At 41.9% G+C, this 21,914-nt stretch overlaps 1 protein-coding gene across 1 annotated transcript; it reads right to left on the reverse strand.

Moving 5' to 3' along the window:
- Positions 1-3,548: 3,548 nt before the first annotated feature.
- ITIH4 (inter-alpha-trypsin inhibitor heavy chain 4) lies at positions 3,549-21,203 on the reverse strand. The gene is made up of 23 exons (XM_033071681.1): positions 21,129-21,203; positions 19,024-19,184; positions 18,524-18,628; positions 17,532-17,694; positions 17,342-17,452; positions 17,130-17,258; positions 16,171-16,287; positions 15,428-15,596; positions 14,338-14,454; positions 12,720-12,901; positions 12,135-12,317; positions 11,430-11,569; positions 10,690-10,838; positions 10,215-10,244; positions 9,844-9,891; positions 9,574-9,606; positions 9,092-9,145; positions 8,732-8,767; positions 8,186-8,299; positions 7,381-7,555; positions 5,857-6,011; positions 4,110-4,212; positions 3,549-3,624 (listed from the first exon to the last, which is right to left on the reverse strand). The coding sequence occupies exons 1-23, from the start codon at positions 21,201-21,203 to the stop codon at positions 3,549-3,551; spliced, it is 2,625 nt and encodes an 874-aa protein (XP_032927572.1).
- Positions 21,204-21,914: the final 711 nt, after the last annotated feature.

The raw sequence follows: 21,914 nt of genomic DNA on the forward strand, positions 1-21,914 counted from the left end.
CTCAATGTTCTCATGCCACCTTCACAAAGCCCAGGGTGCCAGATGCATTTTGAAATTGAGCACAAGAGGACCTCTGATAGCCCAGCCCAGATTTTGGGATAATCCCTTGGTACTTGGAACCACCTGAGCTCGTGACTGTGCAGTGCTGAGGGCTGCTGCCAGCACAAGTGACTGCTGGCATCCAGGACTTCTGGATTTTAGCATTTTAATTTGAACCTAACTTTTGAATGTCTGAGTTTTTATAAATTAATGAAACACCAAGGTTGCAAGCAGCACTCACGTTTGAGTAATGATAGCTCTTTTGGACGGTATCTTTCTTGAGGAAGACCCTTCCTTCTGTTCCCATAAAAGAATTTATGAACACATTCAGGGCATGTGCCCCATTTATTTATATATTCTTTTTTTACTGCAAGAAATTGCAAGCTCTTATTTCTAAAGCAAAAAACCCAACCAACCAAAAATATGTTCTCTCCCCGCTATATTTCTTATTTACTTCAAGATTTCTTTTAATCAAATCAGCCACAAAAAGGCAGTTATGGTCTCATATGGCAAAGCAGAAAATTCCCCAACATTAGTAGGACAAGGAAAGTCATTGTGTGGAAAACTAGAATGCAGAACACCGAGAAAAGAGGAGTGTAGTGGGAGGAACAAATGATAGAAGATACGATTGGTTAAACTGAAAGAATTTCAATTCTTTCCATTGAAGGTAGGCAACAGAAAAATCAAAGAGTAAAAAAATTGAGGAAAGCTATACTTACTGTTAAATTTATGTGACATACAGGTCTTTTGGGGGAGCAAAATCCTTTACTGAAAGCAACAACTTTGTAGATAAAAGAATAGGTGAGAGGAGATGATGTCACAGTGGCTGTAGATCTTTGCCTGCTGAACCCAGACAGAAATGGTGTAAGAAAACAGTAATTTCTACAGAAGGTAATAAGTGACTGAAAAACAAGGAAGGCAGGGAAAGCAAACAGGAAGGAGAGAGAGAAGACCAGGATATTGAAATTAGAAGTTTAAGTTTACATGGTTCTAAATTTTTACTGAAAGATAATTAATTAGATGGAATAGAATGAATAAAGGAATGATCCATTTGATCCTGAGGCAGAAGCTGTGGCACTGCCCGTGGGGGCTGTTCCCATCCTCACTTGCTCCATTAACACAACAAAGCAGAGCAGTGGACAGCAGACCTTGACCTACCTGGCTGGCAGAATTTGGGCACAAGGCAATCCTGGGCCAGCCAGAACTTTCCTGTCTGATTTATGGGGATGAGGCAAATCTCTGGAGTCTTGTCTGTGACTGCATTGGGAGTTGCTGTCAGGGACTCTGCTGTGCTTTTGCATGTCTGCTGTTCAAAAAACACTTAGGACTCCTGCAAGGCAGGAGGTAACAGCAAATGTAGCTGAAGGTAAGAGAGGGCAGAGAGAAGCAGCAGGCATATGCTGACTGTGAGATAAAACATTTACTCCTCCTGCTGAGAGCTACAGTGCTGGTTAGAATAGAAGTGTGGGGCCATATCCTGTGAGATATGTATAGATCTGTTACATGTACACTGGAACTATTTTGTATTGGGATTAAAATTTACAAAATGCCAAATATTCATTACTGCATCTGCCTTCAGCTTCTCAGCAAGGGAAGAGAACATAAGAAAACAGAAACCCACCAGAACTCACTTGGGGGCTTGGAAAGCACAGGAGACTAAACAAATTAAAACACAATTGAAGCAAAGAGTGGGGTGGCACCTACTTACAGAATGGAAAGCACACGTGCAGAGGGGAAGCAGCACTACACGGATTTGGGAGCTGCAGTAACCAGGCACACCAGCAACTTCTGACTGCTGCAGAAAGCACAGAAATCTCTGTCAGCACAACTCATCTATTCAAAGTCAGATAAAATCTTTGAAAAATGTAAGGAGTTTCTATCATACCTTAATAAATTCCCTGGCCCAGAGCCTCTTTGCAGCAAGGGAGAACTGCATTAGCAGGGCAGCAGCTGCAGGGAAAGCTCAGGCACTGCAGTTTGAGTGCAGCTTTCAAGCATGGCCTGCACCTGCTTGAGCCCTACTTAAAGCAGAGGGTCCCAGGTGAAAGCTGCCCCAGCCAGGAGCCACTGCTCCCTGTCAGTGCTGCTTCTGTCCCTGCTGCTGCCAGCAGGGCAGGAGGTGACACAGACATCCTGCAACTGAAAGCAGCAGAAATTTAATTTGCAGCAAATCTGCTGATATAGCCCTGGATCAACAGCTTGTGATTCAAATCCCAAGTTAATCTAGAATGGAAACAATCAGATTGGGAAGCCTGGTTTTGATGCAGTGAAGTGAGCAATGTGGTGCTTCCAGTTTCCAAATTCCACATTGTTTGTCGTGTAATTTGTGCAGCAAAATCAGCACCTTGAAAGTACAAGCAATTCACACAAACATATCTTGGCATCGTGTCTGCACAGTTCTTTTACAAAACAGGCTTCTAATTACACAGTTTGTTTTAGCTTATTGACTTTGGCAAGAAGTAGTTTCTCTTTTAGTACATTGCTTTAAAATAAAAAGGTTTTTCCAGTTATATATTATTGGCAGGATAGAAAGCAACTTCTGTTAAATTGCCTACAATGCTGGCACATTTATGGGTTCAAAGATACAAAGGAACTGAAATTCTACACAAAAATAATTTTGGAATTAAAACTTAAAAAACCAGAATACTGAGTCTACAGCTTGGATTTCATGGGCAGAGTTCTCTGTGTGTGTGTTTACTCTGCAGTGTTACCTCCATGCACAGCAGGTTGGGTTTGAGATGTTCATTAATTGTGAAACACCTTCCAATGTTTGCAAAATGCATGGAATTGTGCCCAAAAAGCTGCTAACTTTTGGGGTTGAGGTGTTGTGTGTTGCAACCAAAGGTTTTGCAACCAGTCAATGGCTATTCTGCAGCTGTTGTCAAAAGGGAGCCTCAGAGACTTTTGCAACAATGAACTGAAGCACAGCTGGTGTGGGTTTGCATCCCACACACAGCCCCATTCACTGCTGATTTCATGAGCTTTGAATGGTCTGGCAGAACAACCTCCAAGAGAGCCCTGATACAGCAATAAAATAGAGAATGAGAGACGTGGTAAACTAATACTGCCTCAAACTTCATGGTGTTTTCACAAAACATGGGGTTCAAGAACACCACCATCTGTAACTGGATAAAGTTTTAGAAATCTATTACTGTTTGCATGGCACATTTCTTGGCTTGGATGATTCCACTACTGATTTTTATTTGGAAACCTAAGTCCATGTGTCCATATCAAACTGAGAGCTGATAATACCAATTTTATTTAGTTCATCCACATAAATCTTCAACAACAAAACCACATTGCAGATTAGAAATAATTTTCAAATAGCAAACAAGCAAGCACCGTCATATCTTGACAGTATAATTATTTCAAGGTAAAATATTTGTGACACATATATATAGCAACAATAAGGCTTTAACTGTGTGGTTTTCTTGATGAGAGTATCAAAAATACTTGGAAGAGCTTGGAAGAGCTTATTTGCATAATTTTCTTCACAGAATTTTTTTTTCCTAGGGAGTTAGATCTATTGACCAGCAGGAAACAGGTTCATTGGCTGACTCGAGCCTGTAATCTTTCTTGTACAACCTGAAATGAAATCAAAACAAGAGAAATTGTGATAACCCAATCAAAGGGCAGGGCCAGAATTGCCCTGATGTGCAGATGGCACCAGGAGTCAGAGGCACCTCAGCACTCTCAGGACCTGCACACTCACTGCATTTATTCCCCATCACAGATGTGTGCTAAAAGCAGCTGAAGGACAGAAAATTTTTCTCATGGCAAATCCAACTGAGGAAACACCCTTCCTGTTCAGGAAAACAATGCAAGCTGTACCCCCAGGGTGCAATTATTTCCCCCAATGAAACAGAAGCTTTGAGCCCTGTAGCATCACTTAACACATGCAGTCTGTTGGTGAAAACTTAAAACACAAGTTATTTACACCAAAGAGGTGTGTTCTTGCAAACACCCCCTCAGTTCCATTTCTTTTGATCTCTGGTATTTGCTGATAAAATACATCTCAAAGCACAGTCCTCCATCTGTCCCCATCCCATCACCCCCTCAATATCTGGTACCTGGAAACTTTGTGCTCAGATCCAGACACTCTCAGGAGTCTTTCCACAGCTCTCTGAACATTGTTAGAGTTACTTCCAAATTGTGCTGTTGAATAAAATTGACCTGAGCAAGAGACACAGAAATTATTTTAAAATACAAAGCAGCTGAGTGTTGCTGTTTGTTTAAGCCAAATGCGAGCTCTAACACCAGAGGGCAGCTCTTCAGCTCAGGAAACAAACCAAAGATCATGTTTGGATGATCCATTTAGTAAGTTCAGAAAATTCCTCTGTTTCATCTGTGATCTGTTATCCCAAACACTCTCCATGGGAAGGTTCAACCTTTCTCTGATGGTTTTTCACAATTATTTCTTCCTTGTGGTTTTTGGAATATGCAGCCTCTCCATTTGCAAAGTTTCCAAAACAACTTCAACTTAGGTCCCACCAGGACTTCTGGAGCCAAGATGTTCATGAGCAGCTGGCTTTCATTTCCTAGCCAAGATTGTTTACAATTTTATGTCCATTATTTATAGTCTGTTATTTGACATCAAATGAATTTTCTGCATCAATCGAGTCATTCCACAGCACTGTTGAGGTTAAGCCCAACTATTATTTCTGTCTTATTTTAACATCTTCTAAACCCATAATGGGCTACTTAGGGTTGTGCCACTGGTGACTGGAAAAGCATTGTGTTTTATGTTTCCAGAGTGAGACCTTCCCTTTTTGGGATTGCTGGGCAGTAAAAGTTAAATGTTCAAAAAGAATACAGTAATTTCATGATTCTAAGCCGCACCTGATTATAAGCCTCATGTCCGGGTGTTGGCAACTGTCTTGGGTTACAATACAGAATGTGATAAAAGGTATCTGTTCTATCACCATCTGTTGAGGGTGGGGGCAGTGATCCTTATCTCAATGGCAGATGTTCTGCTAATGGGCCATCCATTGAAACCAGGCAGGGCATTGTTCTTTATCTTTTCACACCCCATCCTTCCTCCAGCCAGTCATTTTCTGCTCATGGCCATTGAGTCCCACTGTGGGACTGATAAAATTACTGCATCCCATTGGGAGTTGCTCCAGCCAGGGGGAAGAGCCCAACATTTCTTACCAAGATAAAAACAGAGGTTTTGGGACACTAAGGGAGCCCTTTCTCCACTGGACTCCAGAGGAAAACTGGATTTCTCCACATCACCCCTGGACCTCCAGAGGGAAACTGCACCTTCTACAGGAGCACTGCTTCAACTGAGCCACATCTGTCACTGCAGGAGGATGCAGCCACCATTTAATGGGACTGCTACCAACACCCTGCCTGACGGGTGTCAGGTTGTACTCTGACTGTGTCAGGGTTTGGAGTTTGTTTCTTTGTAGTACTGTAGTTCTATTTTAATTTCCCTAGTAAAGAACTGTTATTCCTAATTCCCATATTTTTGCCTGAAAGCCCCTTAATTTCAAAATTATAATAATTCAGAGGGAGGGGGTTTACATTCTCCATTTCAAAGAGAAGCTCCTGCCTTTCTCAGCAGACACCTGTCCTCCAAACTAAAACAGCAATTTTCATTCTTTGTCCATATATAAGCCACACCTGATTACAAGCCACACTTTGGGTTCAGACCAAAATTTTAGTCAAAATGGTGTGATTTATAATTGTGAAATTACTGTAACTTAAATGCAAAGTTTCTCAAGAAGTCCCTGAAACAAACCCCTGTCTGCACTCTCATTTCAGGAGCTGAGTTACAAGAGCACTCTTTGCTGCACACATCCATGCAATACGCACCAAGAACTCCAGTGACTTGGTCTGAAAAGCGGTCGGTGTTCAAGAAGTAGAGCCCAAGGAAATCATCTGGAAACCTGACCAAGGAAATTTTTACTGTGACCGTGTCAGGCAATGATACTGTCACACTCCTGTCCTTGTCAACTGCCACTCTCAGCCTAGGAAGTAAATTAGGAAATTATTTCCAAGAAGAATGTGAAGAAAGAATACGTATTTTACTAACTGACATTAATTAATCAAAATAATTTCATTGTTGCCATTTCTCTCTTTGCAATTGCATTTTCCTGATCTGTTTGTAGTTATTTTAAAGCTAGAAAATATTGATTAGAATATGTTTTCTCTCTGTACTGCACAGCAGGTCATGCAAACATACCAGGGGACAATTTTTTGCTGATGAATACACCTTATTATCCATAGTGACAAGAAATGCTTGGATGAGAAAAAAAAATTCTCACCATTTTAATGAGAGAAAAGGTAGAGTAATAAAATAATTCAATCTTTTTAATGAACAAATAAATTTTTTTTTCTTGGGTATTTCACAAATTTTTCAGACCTTGCCTTTCTTCTGACCTATTAATGTTTTTGTGATCCCAGGTGGCCTTGCAGAGCAGAAATGTCACTGTCATTTTGCTCCCTGCAGACAAAATTAACAAAGCCACCACCAAAGTGCTGATGCAAGGGCTCTGGTGCTGGATTGAAGCAGGAGGATCATTCTGCTTAGCAAATTATACTGGGACATAAATCCAGCAAGTTCTTGGCTCTGTTTGGATTACAAGAATAATTGAAAGCAGTTGTGGTAGGACTTGTTATTGTCTAGAACTGCATGTGGGGGAGCAGTGATGTGTGTCCTGTCTGCTCCAGGCCAGCAGGGGATCCTTGTGGAGACTTATTCCAGCAATATAAAAAGGCTGGGGGAACCAGCTCCACTCAGCTCTTCCTTGTGGTACTGAACCATCCTGCTCTAATTGCTCTAACAAATAAAGTCTGCTTATAAAGTATCCCTTCTCCTACAGTGGACACTTAGTTACAGACAGCTATTCCAATACTTTACGCCTGCCCATAAAAAATGTCAGCTTCCCAGATGGGAGTTATGGCAAAAACTGAGGAGAAAGAAACCCCCAGCCTGTGTGGAGCCAAGTGCTGTATAAAAGGCACAGTAAATGTCAAAGCCATCACTTGGCAGCACTCGCTCTGCCCTGGAGGAACACAAAGTGGCTGCTGGTGGCACCAGGCTGCTCTGCATGGCTCCTTTTCTTTGGAACATAAATACATGAACAGCAGGCTGATGGTGCAGTTGTTTGGGTTCTCTTTAGACAGGCATGGAGAATTAAAGTCAATCTTATTTTCTCTTCTAAATTTGAAATGGGGGATTATGAAGATACCCTGCTGCTACTCACACTGTTATATACTTGCTGGAGAAGGAAATTTGAAAGCACTTACTTCAAGTAAACGGGAAAGTAGAGGCCTGGATGAACAAAGATGTGACACATTTTCAAGTTTAGGAAAGGACAGGGAGATATTTCTTACCCCTGGATGGTGGAGGACGCTGACTTTGTCCATGACAACCAATCATTCTTGTTATTGTGGCTTACAAGGATTGCATGAGTGTAGACACGGATTTGCACGGGGGGATTCTCATAGTTAATATCAAATTGCACAAAGTGATTTATTCCATCTCCAAGTTTCCCCGTCACAGTGAGTCCTTTAATACAAATTTGTCAGGTGATTCTTCTCTTAAGGTACAAGTGATCTTAATAAACTTGCTCCAGTATTGCTACTGAAATGACTCCAGGTTCTCAAATCTAGTTTTGTGGGGCATTTCTGGATTTCAGCTCCACATGCCCCAAGACTGTCTAGAGTCTGTTTAACCCCATGCTTCCATCTGCTGCACAGAGGTGTCTCTGTTCCACAATCAGAGCAGGTGCCTGGTGCCCAGGCCATGGCTCCTCAAGGACAGGACCATGGAAAATCTGCTGTGCATCCAGAGCAGGCACCTTTATGTTGGCACACAGGGACCACGAGGTTTGAGGTCTCTGCATCCTCCTAACCCCCAAGGGTTGGGTAGGAGAAAACCCTAAGGACCAAGGGGGATGTGACACCAGGAGGAGAAGGTGACCCTCAGCCAGACCTGTGAGAAGTGCCCCCAGCTGTTATACCTCTATTAATATTACCTAACAGAAAGGCAGAATTTGCCACAGCCTCTCTGGTCAGTGCAAGGCAGCAGGTGTGAGATGGCTCTTCATGAGAGGGGGTTATTCCCAAAAACATCAGCTGCACTCACAGACCCAATGACTGTCCTTGCCTTGGTATTGGGGTAACGTGGCTCACTCACCCTGCACTGGATCTGACACCAGCTGGACAGAGGTTTGTGCTGTTTTATCGATATTCAAGCAGATTCTTTCATTTTGTCTGGGTAATTGCAAGAGAAGTTGTGGATATTCATCGGCTGAAAAGACAGAATTAAAATATCAGCAACCAAAAACAAACAAACAAAAAAAAAAAAACAAAAAAAACCAAAAACAACAAAAAAAATTCGAGTCTATAGCCTGGATAGGCACAGCAAAAATAATTAATAGATTTATACCTAGAACAGCAGTTACAGCTTTCATAGAATAGAATGATTAAAAACAAAGTAATAACTGTTGAAAACCACACCCAGGCACAGCATCTTGAATGAATGAAGCCAACAGATTCAAAGAGGTCTTCTCATGAAACACAGGGATATTTTCTACTTCAATGGAAAGAACTAGCCAAGGTTGGCAAGAAGAGGTAAAAAGTTTTCAGAGCTGATGCAGTCAGAAAAAGCATTGTTGCATGAAGAAGTGTACATTGCAGTTACAATAATAGTTGAAATAGGACTAGGATGTGTGTCACTTACCAACAGGTGGTGCTGCTAGGTGTCTGAACACGGGAACTGAAATAATTAAAATTAGTAAGAAGAGTTTAATGAAACGATTGTCTCTAAGTCAGCTGATGAACCAAATGAAATGCTGGACAGAAACCTTTTTAGCAGAGCTCTTCACTGACAGCTACAGAGAGCTTTGCCTAAGATGAGGTGTCCCAATGGGGAGAAAAAAGCACAACATACAGTGCCTGTTTCTCTCAGGATGGACCATGCTGTGGCCCAAGCTCATCTGGAGCTGTGGGAGGGTTTAGAGCTGAGTTTTCAAGGATCACTGGGCAATGTTGAATGCAGCACACCCAGCCCAGCCCTTCTGACCCCACTGTGAGCAGCTACCTGTGGAAAACATCCTCCTGTGGCCACGAGTTTGGATCTCAGAGTGTCTTCGAGCTGAAAGAAAAGGGTTTTCCCAATGTTTTGTTGCTTTGGGTTTATGCCTTGCACCTCCCTCCCCACCCTCTGAAACAGGAAATCTGTCCTGCTTGTTGTCCACTGACTTTTCTGGATACCCTGGGACTGGTGAATTATTTTGCTTTTATATCCATTTCTTTCTGCTTACTAATACATTTTCAGGAGGTATACTTTTTTATTTCTGAAAAGGGACCTCATTTTTTTATTTCTTGAAAAGGGAACTTTCAGAAGTTTATAGTTCATTATAAAATATCTTTGGACTGAAATACACATAATAAAAACTAAATTGTATATCAAGTGGGCATCTACAATCCAAATTAACTTATTAGAATAAGATCAATATGACCCTACATATGAAATGAACTTCATAGAATTATTCTGAATAGAAGCAGAGGAGGAGTACTTACCAGCAGGTGATGCACTCATCAGTCTGGAAGAACCTGGAGATAGAAAAGAGAGCATCTGTGTTTTACTCATGATTGCATTATGTACCTTACAGGAGTGGTTCTGCTATTGAACTCCCCAGCACCACTTTGAAAGAGGCAACCTCCCAAAACAGGGCAGCATTGTGATTCTCTCAATACATTTCTGTGAAAGAACTAGAGCAAAACCAAGGTTCTTCACCTATAAAATAATTATTCAAATAAATGCAGTTTTCAGAGAGAAAAAAACAATACCTGAATAATCCTCAGAAGGCATTCTTGCGTGGGGTCTTTTGAAAGATGCTTCACACATGGTAAGAAGAAGCAGAAAGCATCATTAACACCACTGACTTGAAGAACTACTTTTCCTCAAGAGCATAGATAATTTTGACCTTTGAGACTTTCTTAATGAAAGATTTTCTCCTTTTGACCCTGCCATTGACCCAAAACCTGCACAGGCTGTGGCAGGCATTCCATACAATTTACTTCACACATTTTTTCAAATGTCAGATACTTCCCTCTATAGAACAAGCACCATGAACCCTTTTGTTTGTTTTGTTTAGTTTTTTTAAATTTTTTGCTAGAGACTATGAAAATATGCTACTGGAAAAAAAGAAAACATTTACCTCCTACTAGAAGACTGGGCTTCTCATTATCTGTCGAGAGGAAGAAGGACACATGAGTGTCATACAGTCAACACTGAATTACTTTACCCTTGTGAACCAGCAAACTGGGACAAGGGCTTCAGTTGATGAGGTTTTTTTGTGTTAAAAAATAAGTATATACAGCACTTGCAAAACTCTGAGGCCATGGTTTTCCCCCTGCATTCATTGTTCTGGAGAAAAGTGGAAACCTTTTGCATTGTCAGAAACATAATAATAGCAGCTATTAGACTACTAGTAGTTAATATTTAAACAAACTGTTTTCCATTTCAGTTGTAGTGCCTGTTTCATCACTTCACCTTTCAAAAAAATCCTGCAAGCCAATCCCTGAACTCCTGCCTCCAATTTGCCTCATTAAATCACTATCAAATGAACCTAAGTGGAAGTCAACAACAATGAATCAAGAAGAGCAGAGTGTTTCAGGGGGGGTTGTTTTTACCAGCCTCGGTGGGTTTGTTTGCCAGCTCCTCCTTCTGCTGGGGTTTGGTGACAACCATGGAAGTGAGGGGTGTGACAAAGCTGTACCGCAGGGACAGATCCAAGGCTTGGGCCTCCAGGGCCTTCTGGTCCTCTTCTTGGGCTGAAATACTAAAATCTGTGTTAATGATGAAGCAAAAATATGTAGAGACTATGAACAAATCAGAATCCTTTACATCTCCACAGATATTTATTATTGAAGTAGTCTTATGGGGATGAATTTGCTGTCCATGTGCCTGAAATTATGGAAATGCTTAATTCTTTGCAACACTGGAGCCTATGCATGGTTTAAATACATAAAAGTAATAGACACATGATCTATGAAGTATCTTATGGACATCCATATTGTTCTACTGCCTAGCTATTGCCATTTCCTTATCTACAGACAATATTTCTGGGTGTGCAAGAACAGCTCAACACATCCATACAACTGAAATTTTTTTCATAGCAATGTCATGAAGAATGTGTTACATTATGTGTTCATATATGTATGAAATGGAATGTTGTAGTGCTACCAAAAACTGAAAGGCACTTCATGTTCATCATACAGTAATGTACTATTCTCCCAGTACCTTATGGTTTTGATACTCTCTGGAGAAATATTTATGCTTCTTTGTATTTTCTGATCATATAATTTGTGAATAAGGAATTTGTGTTTTGAGCAGTTGGAAGCATGTTATGTGAAGCATTAAAATCACTTACGCTTTTTCCAGAAGCTGCTGAATGGTCAAGTAAGCCCACAGTCTCTCTATGAAATTCCCAAAGATGTATCTCTGATTTTGGAACACTTGCTCCTTCTCTTGGACATTTGCTTCTTCCTTAAGAGTCAAGTTACTCGTGTGCTGAAGTGGGAGAAAACTGACCATCAAAAGAACAGCTCCAGACTTCATTTATAGTCACATTTTTAGATTTAAAAGAATATCTTTTAGTACAAGTTGTCCTTCAATTTTTTTCTTTTCCATTGGAAAGTGCAACACCAAAGTATCTAAAATGCATGTACTTCAGATTTGTATTTCTGGTCTTGAAACAACAATGAAAAAAAAGAGGTAATTAAATTCTATTTCAGCATTTTTGAGATGAATAACTGAGATTTCCTACTTCATTGTAACAATAGAAACCAAAAGTGCTTAAAAGGCAAAAATATTTAGATTTTCTTAAAGAATCAACAAAATTTAATTGAAATTGCTGTTTGCTTATTTGTGGATATTCTTCAAGGTTTTTCTTTCAGCAAATTCAAGAAAGGGTAATTTTAGCAAATTATCTAAGAGTTCAAACAATGGGAAAACAGCTGAATGCCCAAATGTAAAGAACACATACTAAACACAAAACACTTCTTGAAGCCTCCTATTTTGCCACAAAAGACAGAAGGGAAAGATATTTTTCACAATTAGTAAACTAAACACTTACTGACTGAGCTTTAATTTCTACTGGGAAAAGATCCAGCTCATCTCTAATTTTTCCAGACACTATAATCTCAGATCCCTCAAAAAACAGCTTGAAAATGTTCTTGGTTAATCCTTCAATGGAATTTTCTGGATACTTCATTTCAATTTGCATTAATATTGGGGTAGCCACTTCTTGATAAAAGCCCTAGAGAAAAGCAGTGAGACAGAGAACACACACATGACAGCAAAATTGTGCAAAGCAATATGTTGAGTGTCTAAAGCCCCCTTAAAAAGCTTTTTCTTTAGTAGTGCAAGACTACTGCAAACTCAGAAATTGTCTCCACTTCCCCTGGACAATCTCTCTTTTTACAGTACAGGAAGGTGCCATTTTCCCCAGTTTGTCTGAACGGGGCTGATTTGAAGACTTTGAGTCATGGATATGCAGAGGGTACAAACCCTCAGATACCCCAAAATTGCTCTCCTCCCTCCACTAACACAACAGGTAAACTCAACCTCAACGTTTCATCTAGGAAAATCTGTGATCCTTCTGCTAGGACTAGACATAAGCTGTAGCTGATGGTTTCCTGGCACATTCCTTACTCCTGACCTGGAGCTGCAGGGCTGCATCAGCATTTTCATAGATCCGCCGTGCTATCCCCCCATTGCTCAGGGCCATTTTCTCCAAGAATTTGTAGCTGACATCAAACCCAAAGCCAAGGCAGAAAAGAGCATATTTCCCATTGATTGCTTTCTGAACGTTTTCTTGAATTACTTCCACATTTCTCTCACCTGTAAATGAAACAAAAACACCGTTGTGGGTTTGGGTCTTTTCAAGTGCAAAAAGACGGCAGCAAGTTAATGGAAAATTCTGCCTGAAGTTTAAAAAACTAATTCAGAATAAAATACTAAAAAGATAGGGGATAGAATGCTGGTAATTAAATTGGAAATGAAAGCACGACTCTGCATATGGAGTGCCAGAATGTGATTCTCCTCTAATGACTTTTACTAGGCTTTACTAATGTTGTCATGGCTAAGTGCAAAATATTTTATAGGATTACAGGGCCAGAGGAGGTTTTTAGTGCAGAAGGGGCACACACTACAAGTTAACAACATGAGGGATGGATACACTTCATCAAGCATTCAGAAGACAAGTACCATCCATAAAAATTATGTGTGTCAATTCAGAGAAGAATGGATTGGTTAATGGTGCAATTCCAACAAACTGCCAATGAACTCAGCCATTTGTGTGACAGAGGGAAAAGATTTTCACACCATCATCTTACCCCATTTGAAGAGCTGCTGATGGCTGTGTATGGAGAGTTTCTCCATCAGCATTTCCAGGCAGAAACTGCCACTGCCTGTAGCAATATGTGGCAGCAGCAGAGATTTTTTCCCTTTCAGCTGCTGTGCTAAGGAAGGCAATGTATGCAATAATGCTTGACACTCCACCCTGATTTCTAACTGCTGGATGTGGGGAGCACTGGAGACTCACTGTGGCTGTGCTGGGGGGGCAGCACCGTGAGCTGAATTTTATTCAAGAACCCAAACAAAATCAACAAACCCCAAAGCAGAATGGCTCACACAATCTAAAAGGCAGACTGATCTTATTAAGGACTTAGAGATGAATTAATATTGCTGGTCTTGGAGTGATGCTGGTGCCAAACAAAGCTAAGACAAACCCTTGTTCAAGACACTGGGTGTTATTGCTTATTTCACCTGATATTTCAATCTCAATCCTTTGGTTTTTGCTGTCACAGTGGATCACTAATTAAGACATAGCAAAGAATACAGAACAAAATGCATGTTGAAAATATCTCAAGTTTGAGGCACAGAGGGTGAAGAAGCACAAGCAATATCTCTCAAATAGGACTGTACACAGTATCTGCAAAATGCCCATGTTTTGTCTCTAGGTATTTTACTTCTCTGTTTCAGCTGTGCCTGGAGTATCTCCAATTCCCTTGAGTTTATAGACTGGGAAGCCAACAGTATGCAGTAAAACAATTCCCAGCTATAGGATGTGCAGTCACAGGCAGGCAGGCTCTGCCATCACTCCCTACAGCCCTCACCAAAGCCCTGTCATAATCCCCTCTCCAGATCCAGCAGTAGCTCAGCCTGCCTATTCCAAAGTTCTTCTGAAACACAGGCTAGGTCTATCAATATTGGGATGCAAGTGTAAAAGGTAAAAAACCTCGGGGGAGGGAGGACTGAGCATAGCATTGACTCACCAGAAGTGGGCTGCCCATCTGTCAGCAAAATAATCATGGAGATGCTGCGCTCCAGCAGCCCCTCAGCTTTCTCCAGCATGCCCACGGCAGCCAGCAGGGCACCATTGATGTCTGTGCCTGCAATGAGAGGAGGCACCACTCACCTCAACAGGAACACCATCTGCGGGGATTGCTGCCCTTCATCTGCACAGGCCCTGCAGACTTGTTTAAAGTTTTCTGCAGGAAGTAATCCTTCCAAGAGAGGAGGATTTAGGGACTTAGCCTACTGGACTTAATTACTGGGTGTTATATTGCAATGGAGTGCCAGATTATTCTTCTGGGAGCATTTTCCACACATATGTCATGGGAAATACAAACATGTCTAGAGCCATTAAAAAGGGCTTAAGTAAACACACTGTCATCTGTTAACCTATATTTAAGAAAAGTTTCCCTGCCTTATATAAGTCAGAGAAAAGAGCTGAGCATGGTGAGTTTATTGGTGTTAGTGCCTGGGATAGGAAACTTCTGTTAATACTGACAGTGTAGCATTAAAGGGAGACAGAGCCCTTGAGATGTGCTTAAAACTAAATAATAGCACCAAGAACACTGACTGATGCAGCAACTGAAATGCCATGTCTGTTTTACCTGTTTTATTTCTGTGGCATGGCTTACTAAGGAGTATAACTTTGTATGTGTTTCTTTTTTGTTTGTTTTCACAAGGACACTTGATATAAAAAGAAAAAAAACAGTCAGCAAATTGTTGTCAAATGTTGAGTGAATTTCCATTTTTCTGTAGAAAAAATGTGCTACCAAGGAATCTCCTAACTGTCTCCGTGATAAAAATTGGAAACAAAACTTTGTGGCTTGTAAGGTTCATAGATGTGCTGTAAGCATCTCTTATATATTATTTAACTGTATCTATCTCCTAACGTAGTCATCAGTTTGTGCACTTACAGGCTTTCTTTCCCACTCATCACTCATAAGTCTTAAAAACTGACTTGCTTTGTAAGCACTGGTGGTAGCTCTGAAGCACTATATAACTAATAAAAATAATTATTTTCTAAGCAATTCGTTCCACTGGGTGCATATTTATGGCTACAAGCATGTGTACCTCCCCTGGCACTGAGAGTCTGCACCAAGGCTGCAGCACTGGCCACGTTCTCCTCAGTGGTTGGCAGCAGAGAGCTCTTCCACTCCACCACTTTGTTGTTGAAGGTGATAAAGCTGAAATGATCTTCTGGGCGGAGGTCCTGCAAAATCTTCAACAGGGCCTCCCTTGTCTGTTCCGAGGAGAAAACCAGAATTTTGATTATTCCCATTTCTTTGCCAGAACTGGGACTGAAATTGCAGTGTAATTAGGGGGTTCTCTACAGCTCTGTCCCAGATGCAGTCCAATGCCTTTGTTAAACCCTAATGCTAGATTTTAGGCTGAGACCATCAGAAATAGACAATTCACTTAACTTACAAAATCCAATCTATAAGGGCTGTAGGGAGCTTGTCTACTTTCAAGCAGAGCTACATACACAGTTATCAATAAACAAAACAGATAACAGATAAATTAACTCTCTAAGCTTCATTAAAGGAAAACATAAACACAAAAAAGTTCTGCAAAGATGCAGAAAGTTCTCTCTGCCCCAATGTTTAGCACCCATGAAAACAGTTGTGTTGGACAAGAGTTACTCTTTAATAATGCCAATCTATGCATATGTATTTTCAAGCATTTCTATAAGTGTGAACATTTTGCTGTGTACAAAACCAGGGTGTGTTTCAAATGAGAAATTCCAAGTTGCTTCCTCAGAAGGCTGGGGTGTGTGTGACTGCTGCTAACAGAGGTCATGCTTTGAGGGAAGTTACCTGTTCAATTTTTCTGCCTGTCATGGAGCCACTTCTGTCTATAACAAAGATGACATTTTTGGGAAACACCGGCATTTCTTGGGGTGCAAAGTAATGGACAAAATACCCATTGACAATCTGGAATACAGAATGTAAATTCATCTATAAAAGTACATCTAAAGAAATAAAGAATAAATCTTAACATTCTGGCATAGCAAGAAGTGGAGAGCACGTTCAGCATTCTGCTCTTCTCAATAAGCCCAAATCAAAGAATTTAAATTAAAGAATGTAAAATGTATTTCCTAGCTGGAAGCAAGACTGTCTGTAGAGAGAAAATTACCAGAGAGCAGCATGCATACATACATAGATATTAGAAACCTCAGTGCCATATGTATGATATATGCATATTATGACTGTGCATCACATTACCTCTTTATCATTACCCATAAGTACATCTCTCCTGGATTGACTGTGGCTGCCACCTTTCAGCACACCCCTGTACACTTCAGCAGTGAAAATATATGGAAAATACTCCATTTTATTCCCTAGAATATGCATTGGCTCATAAATAGTTGTTAAGTTCCTGCTGTACTTAGTTATGCCTCAGTTATCACAGAGACCAAGCATCATTTTAAGTTATATAAATCACATTCCTCTAAACTTCATTTACAAGAAGCCACAAATACACTTTGGAGGGGCCAAAATAATCATAAAAAAAGAGTGTGACATACCAATATAGATTTGGTAGTTGAATAAAATCTGAAAGATTGATTTTTTTTTTCTGAGTGATCTCTGCAACATACCTGGTGTCTCTGGGGATTTACTGAGTATCACCCTCAGTTCTTGCTGACCCTGGATTAACAGGAAGAGCTTTTCCTGTCATTCTTGGTGTTTCAAAGCAAATGTTGCTGGTTTGGGGTTTTTTTGTTTGCATTTTCTTTTTTTTCTTTTTTTTTTCTTTTCTTTTTTTTTTTTGTTACCTGTATATCACCTGCAGTGGCTTCTCTCTTAACATCGTAACGCACAACAAAATCACCATTGAGAAGGGTTTCATCAGGCTCAGAATTTTTCTTCTGTTGATCTAGAGTTGGCTTAAATGAAATATGAGCCTGCAAAGCAATCAGAAGGAAATATTTAAAGCAATACAACTTAGAGCTGCCACTGGCAGTAACTCTGGCAGCTGCCGCCTCACCTTGGTTTCGTTCAGCACTTCGGTGAGCGCCTCAGTTAACTCGTTGGTCAAGAACGTGCTGTCTGTCTCCAGGAAGCGAATGCCCTGGGGCTCGAAGATGTGCACATCGATCTGGCAGCAGGGAAGTCAGCATCAGTGTCTCAGAGGGAACATGGCTGTGCTAAAACCCACTGCTCCCTGCCCAGCTCACCTGGAAGTGTTTAACGAGCTGCTTGGGCCGCACCTTGATGAGCAGCTCGTACTTCCCCAGCTGCCGCTTCAGCAGCTCCTCGTAGGTCAGCTCAAAAGTGACTTTGCTGGCGGCCGCGACGCTGACAGACACGTGGAACTGCTCCAGCTTCCTGTCTGTAATTCTGGGGGGGAAGAAAGAGCAGGGATTTATCTCCTGCGGGGAAGGTTGGTGGCCAAGAGTTTGTGAAGTGTGCAAAGTAAAGGCCAAGGGGCTACATGGGATTGAAAAAAAAAGAGTAGCAGTAAATATTGTTCATCACAGAGAGGATTTTTACATTGCAAATGTTATTATTTACACCACATGTATTACATTAACTTGTCATGGGTGCAAGCTGAGAAATTGAGCAGAATCCCCTGCACACCTCAGACTGAATACCTGTGAAGCACAGATTAAATGCACCCTGACACTGTGATATCTGCTCAAAGCCACGGTCCTCTGTGCTTGCAAGGACACAGACTCAGCCCTGAGCATCATCCCAGCATGGCACGGTGCTCTTGAATGATGGGAAGCCAGGCTGGATGGAGCTCTGAGCAACCTGAATGGTGTCCCTGCCCATGGCAGGGGGCTTGGAACTAGGTGATCTTTGAGGACCCTTGAGACTAGCTCAATTGGTCAGAGCATGGTGTTAGTAACACGGTGGTTGTTGGCTCAGTTCTGTGATCTGTGATACAATGATTCTATGACAGCAAGTCCCAAAGCACGGCTAAACTGGGATGCTTCCTACTGGAGCCCATTGCAGGACTACCTATAGATCATATCTATATAATACTAATATATTTTTTTAATATACATATATATAAAGACACACTGTTTCTCCCCCCAGAAACCAAGACTGATTTTCACATTAGTCCCCACTGAGATGTGGCTGTCTCCAGGGTATAATCTGCCCCCAGCCAAACAAGAAGCCAAGGAGGGGTGTTGGAGCAGTTTTATTCACAATAAGAACGTACTTGACGAGGCCAGCGCTCTGTCCTTGTGAGACTGCGGTGTTGTACTCATTCTGAGCAGCAGCTTTCTCCTTTATTATTCCTGGGTATACTTCACCATCGATGGACCTGTTGGGTTTCCATAAAAATTAATTAATATTAGAAGGAATGCACTGGGGAAAGGAACTCAATGGAAGATTGTGTGGCTCTCTGGGCACTGTTTTCCTCCCAAACCCCTCCCCAGCCAGAAGGACGCACGGAGCCACCACTCTTGCACAACCCTTGTCCTTGCAGAGTCTTGAGGAGGCTGGAGCAGGAGAAACGCCACCACTGAGCACATCTGTCACCCACTCTGTGCAGCAAGCAGCCTGGCCACCTCTTTTCTATTTGGCTGCCTACTACTTAGCCCCACAGAGCATTTTTGCAGAGGACCCTCTTTGTGCTTTTGCCCAGCAGCTCCTGAGCAGAAAGATGAACCCTCTCAGAGCTGCCCCCTTCACACTGCAGGTAAGGACTGGTCCTACATGGAGAAGTTGGTGATGAAGGCTGTCTTAGGTAACTCCACTTCAAAGGTGGCCTCTCGGGACTCATTGGCCCGGTTGACAATTCTGCTGGTGATGACAGTGTGAGCAAATCGTGATGTGACCTTGCAGTCCACGTGGAGGCTGTAGATTTCAATAGCAGGCTGGGAAAAAAAAGAACAGACTGAGACAGAAACACCCAGGTTTTGCTCCCAAGCAGTTCTTACCTGGATGATGCTGTTGGAAAAGTTGATGAAGGAATGAACTGTTAGAAAACCTGTCTGGAACTGGGGAGGAGATTGCTCTGAACCAGTCTGCTTATTCCCATCTCTGCAGCCACAAACACTGTTCCATGCAAAACCTGCAGCTACATTTGCATTTTGCTGTTCCACAGAAGCTTCTGTTGGACCTTTTCCTCTCCTTGGAGTACAGTGAAGCTGCTGCTGCATCACCCCAGTCATTGCCCAAGATTTTCCTCAGGAAGATCAGAAACCTCTTTAAGCCTGACCCAGGGAAGAGCCCTGTTTTTTGTGTGACTGTTTATTTGCTCTCCCAGCTGTTGACTTTGCTGCCTGTTTTCCAACTTTGGTACCTTGTGTTCCACAGGATGTTTAGCAGGTTTCAAACCCCACATGGGCCTCCCAACCCCTCACTGGTTGCACAAGCAGAGATGCCCTTTGAGCACTCATGTTTCTCCTGGTCTGGTTCTTCCAGGGCCCTGATGCCCAAAGGAGGAGGGCACCATTCTGGAGCTGCCTGGAACACCTCAGAGGGTGGCTAGACTAAGAACTGTCTGGAGTACCTGCCACATGGACACCTCCTTTTGCATTTGGGATGTCTCTCAAAAGGTCCTACACATGTTTCAGCAGTGGCACTAGAGAAAGGCTGATCTGGGCATCACCAGCCTCACAACAGTCCAATAACTGATCAAAATAAAAAAGCTCAGAAACAGAGCATATCATTGCACTTCTGTTTTTAATTTTCCAGCCTCCAAGTTTTTTGAATGGCTAATTGATCTTTAGCTATTTTGATAATTAATCTCCTGTATTTGCTTGCCAATTAATAGCATCCAGTGGCCTCTTCTCCATTAGGACACTGGCTGAAATTGAAGTTTGCTGCCCTGCCATACTCAAACCTGCCCATGGCACATTCAGAGCGAGGGTTTTCCATAAGGAGCACCAAGCCCCATGCTGTGGCTCACTGGGGCAGTGTAGGCTCATGGTGGCCATTGCTGCCCACTGAGGATCCTTCCAACACAGGAGGAGCTTGTCCTGTGCAAAATTTACGCAGAAACTGCTCTGCTGCCACGTGCCCAAGGGATGCTGCAGGGAGGAGGATCTGCATCTCCTGCACTAGCCCAGCCCCAGCTGCGGCCAGCACAAACCAGGGGATGCAGCATGGGGTGGAGCTTTGCTGTGCCCCGGTGAAAGAAGCAGAGCGGAACAGCCCCAGGCATGTACCCAAAGGCAAAGGCACCGTGGGCCCATTCACCCTCTCCATGGTTTCCTGAAGAGCTCTTGGCTGCTCCTGAAGCAACCACAAGGCCTGGCCCTGCCCCCCAGCACCCACCTGCACTGCAGTTCACACCTTTCTGAATAGGCACAATGGACAGAGAAACCTTCCGACTTAAAGCTTCCTCTTCCTCTCTAATATTGATGTTTTTACAGTGCCACCAATAACCACTGTGATGGTACAAAGTAGTGTTTTCTCCTCCAGACAGTGCAAATAAAATTCTATTTTCCTCTTTTCCATTCCATATTTATTATTAAACACTCATCAGACACCTCCTGGCACTGTGTAGTGCTTGCTTGGTCCTGTGTCAAGATCCAAACCTCATCCGGTGGCCAAGGCAGAGCTACTGATCTCTCAAATTTGAGATCTTACATCCCAAAGGAAGAGCATGACCAGACACATCTGCAAATGCTTCCTGCTACCTTTGTGCTATCACAGCCCAAACAACCAACCAAAAAGACCTCAAAAAGACCTTAAAAAGACCCAAAGCTCTACAATCTCAACACAATCCACCCAAGGTTCCCCAGGCAGTATTACCAGTATTACCTGCACCGCATCACCAAATGAGATATTGATAATAAAAATAGAGCAAATACCTTCTGATCAATAGTTTCTGCTAATACTATGAGTGAGGAAAAGACCACCAATGCAAGCAATGTTCTCTGCTCCATTTTGGAAAAAACAAATTTTCAAATGAAATCTCTGTTTATCTTAATCAGTTAATGAGTAACTTGTACTTGGGAATATCATGTAGACTTTGAAGAGACATGGAAATTTAATATTTACCCGTTAAACATAGGTAAAACTTGGACTTGGTTAATGCTTATTTTTTCAACAGATCTTTGCTCTTAAACATTAGAATTTTAATGTTTCATAACACATAAAATTAAGAAATCTCTGTTTTTTTTAAATTAGATTTCACTGTGTCACGTGGAATCCCTTGGGCAGATAACTTGGACTGTGCAACAAGCTGCAGGAATCTACCATATTCCACAGAACTAATTTGAAAGAGCACATCCTTAACATTATCACAAGCACTTCGGAGATTTGGAGATTGCCAGGACAGGCAACATCCACATGAGATATTACAGCTGATGGCTTTCTCAACCTTTGTGCCTCTCTGCCCAACAGGACATGACCCTTGGTAGGTAATGCCATTCATTGTCATAAATTAACACAAAGATCCTGTGGAAATATAAGCATCTGTGTTTGCTCCATGCCTGTTTTACAAAGAGTACATGAGGAGAGCAAGGTTCTAGTGGCCTCAGAGTTGTAAGGGAGACACTAAAGTAAAGCTCAGCAATTTATTACTTACCAGATGTCTACAAGTTCACTGCAAAGACTGTGCGAAGCACAGCCTGGCCTTACAAGGCTTGTGCAGA

This window comes from Catharus ustulatus, chromosome 13, assembly GCF_009819885.2.
Source record: "Catharus ustulatus isolate bCatUst1 chromosome 13, bCatUst1.pri.v2, whole genome shotgun sequence".
Taxonomy (NCBI): domain Eukaryota; kingdom Metazoa; phylum Chordata; class Aves; order Passeriformes; family Turdidae; genus Catharus; species Catharus ustulatus.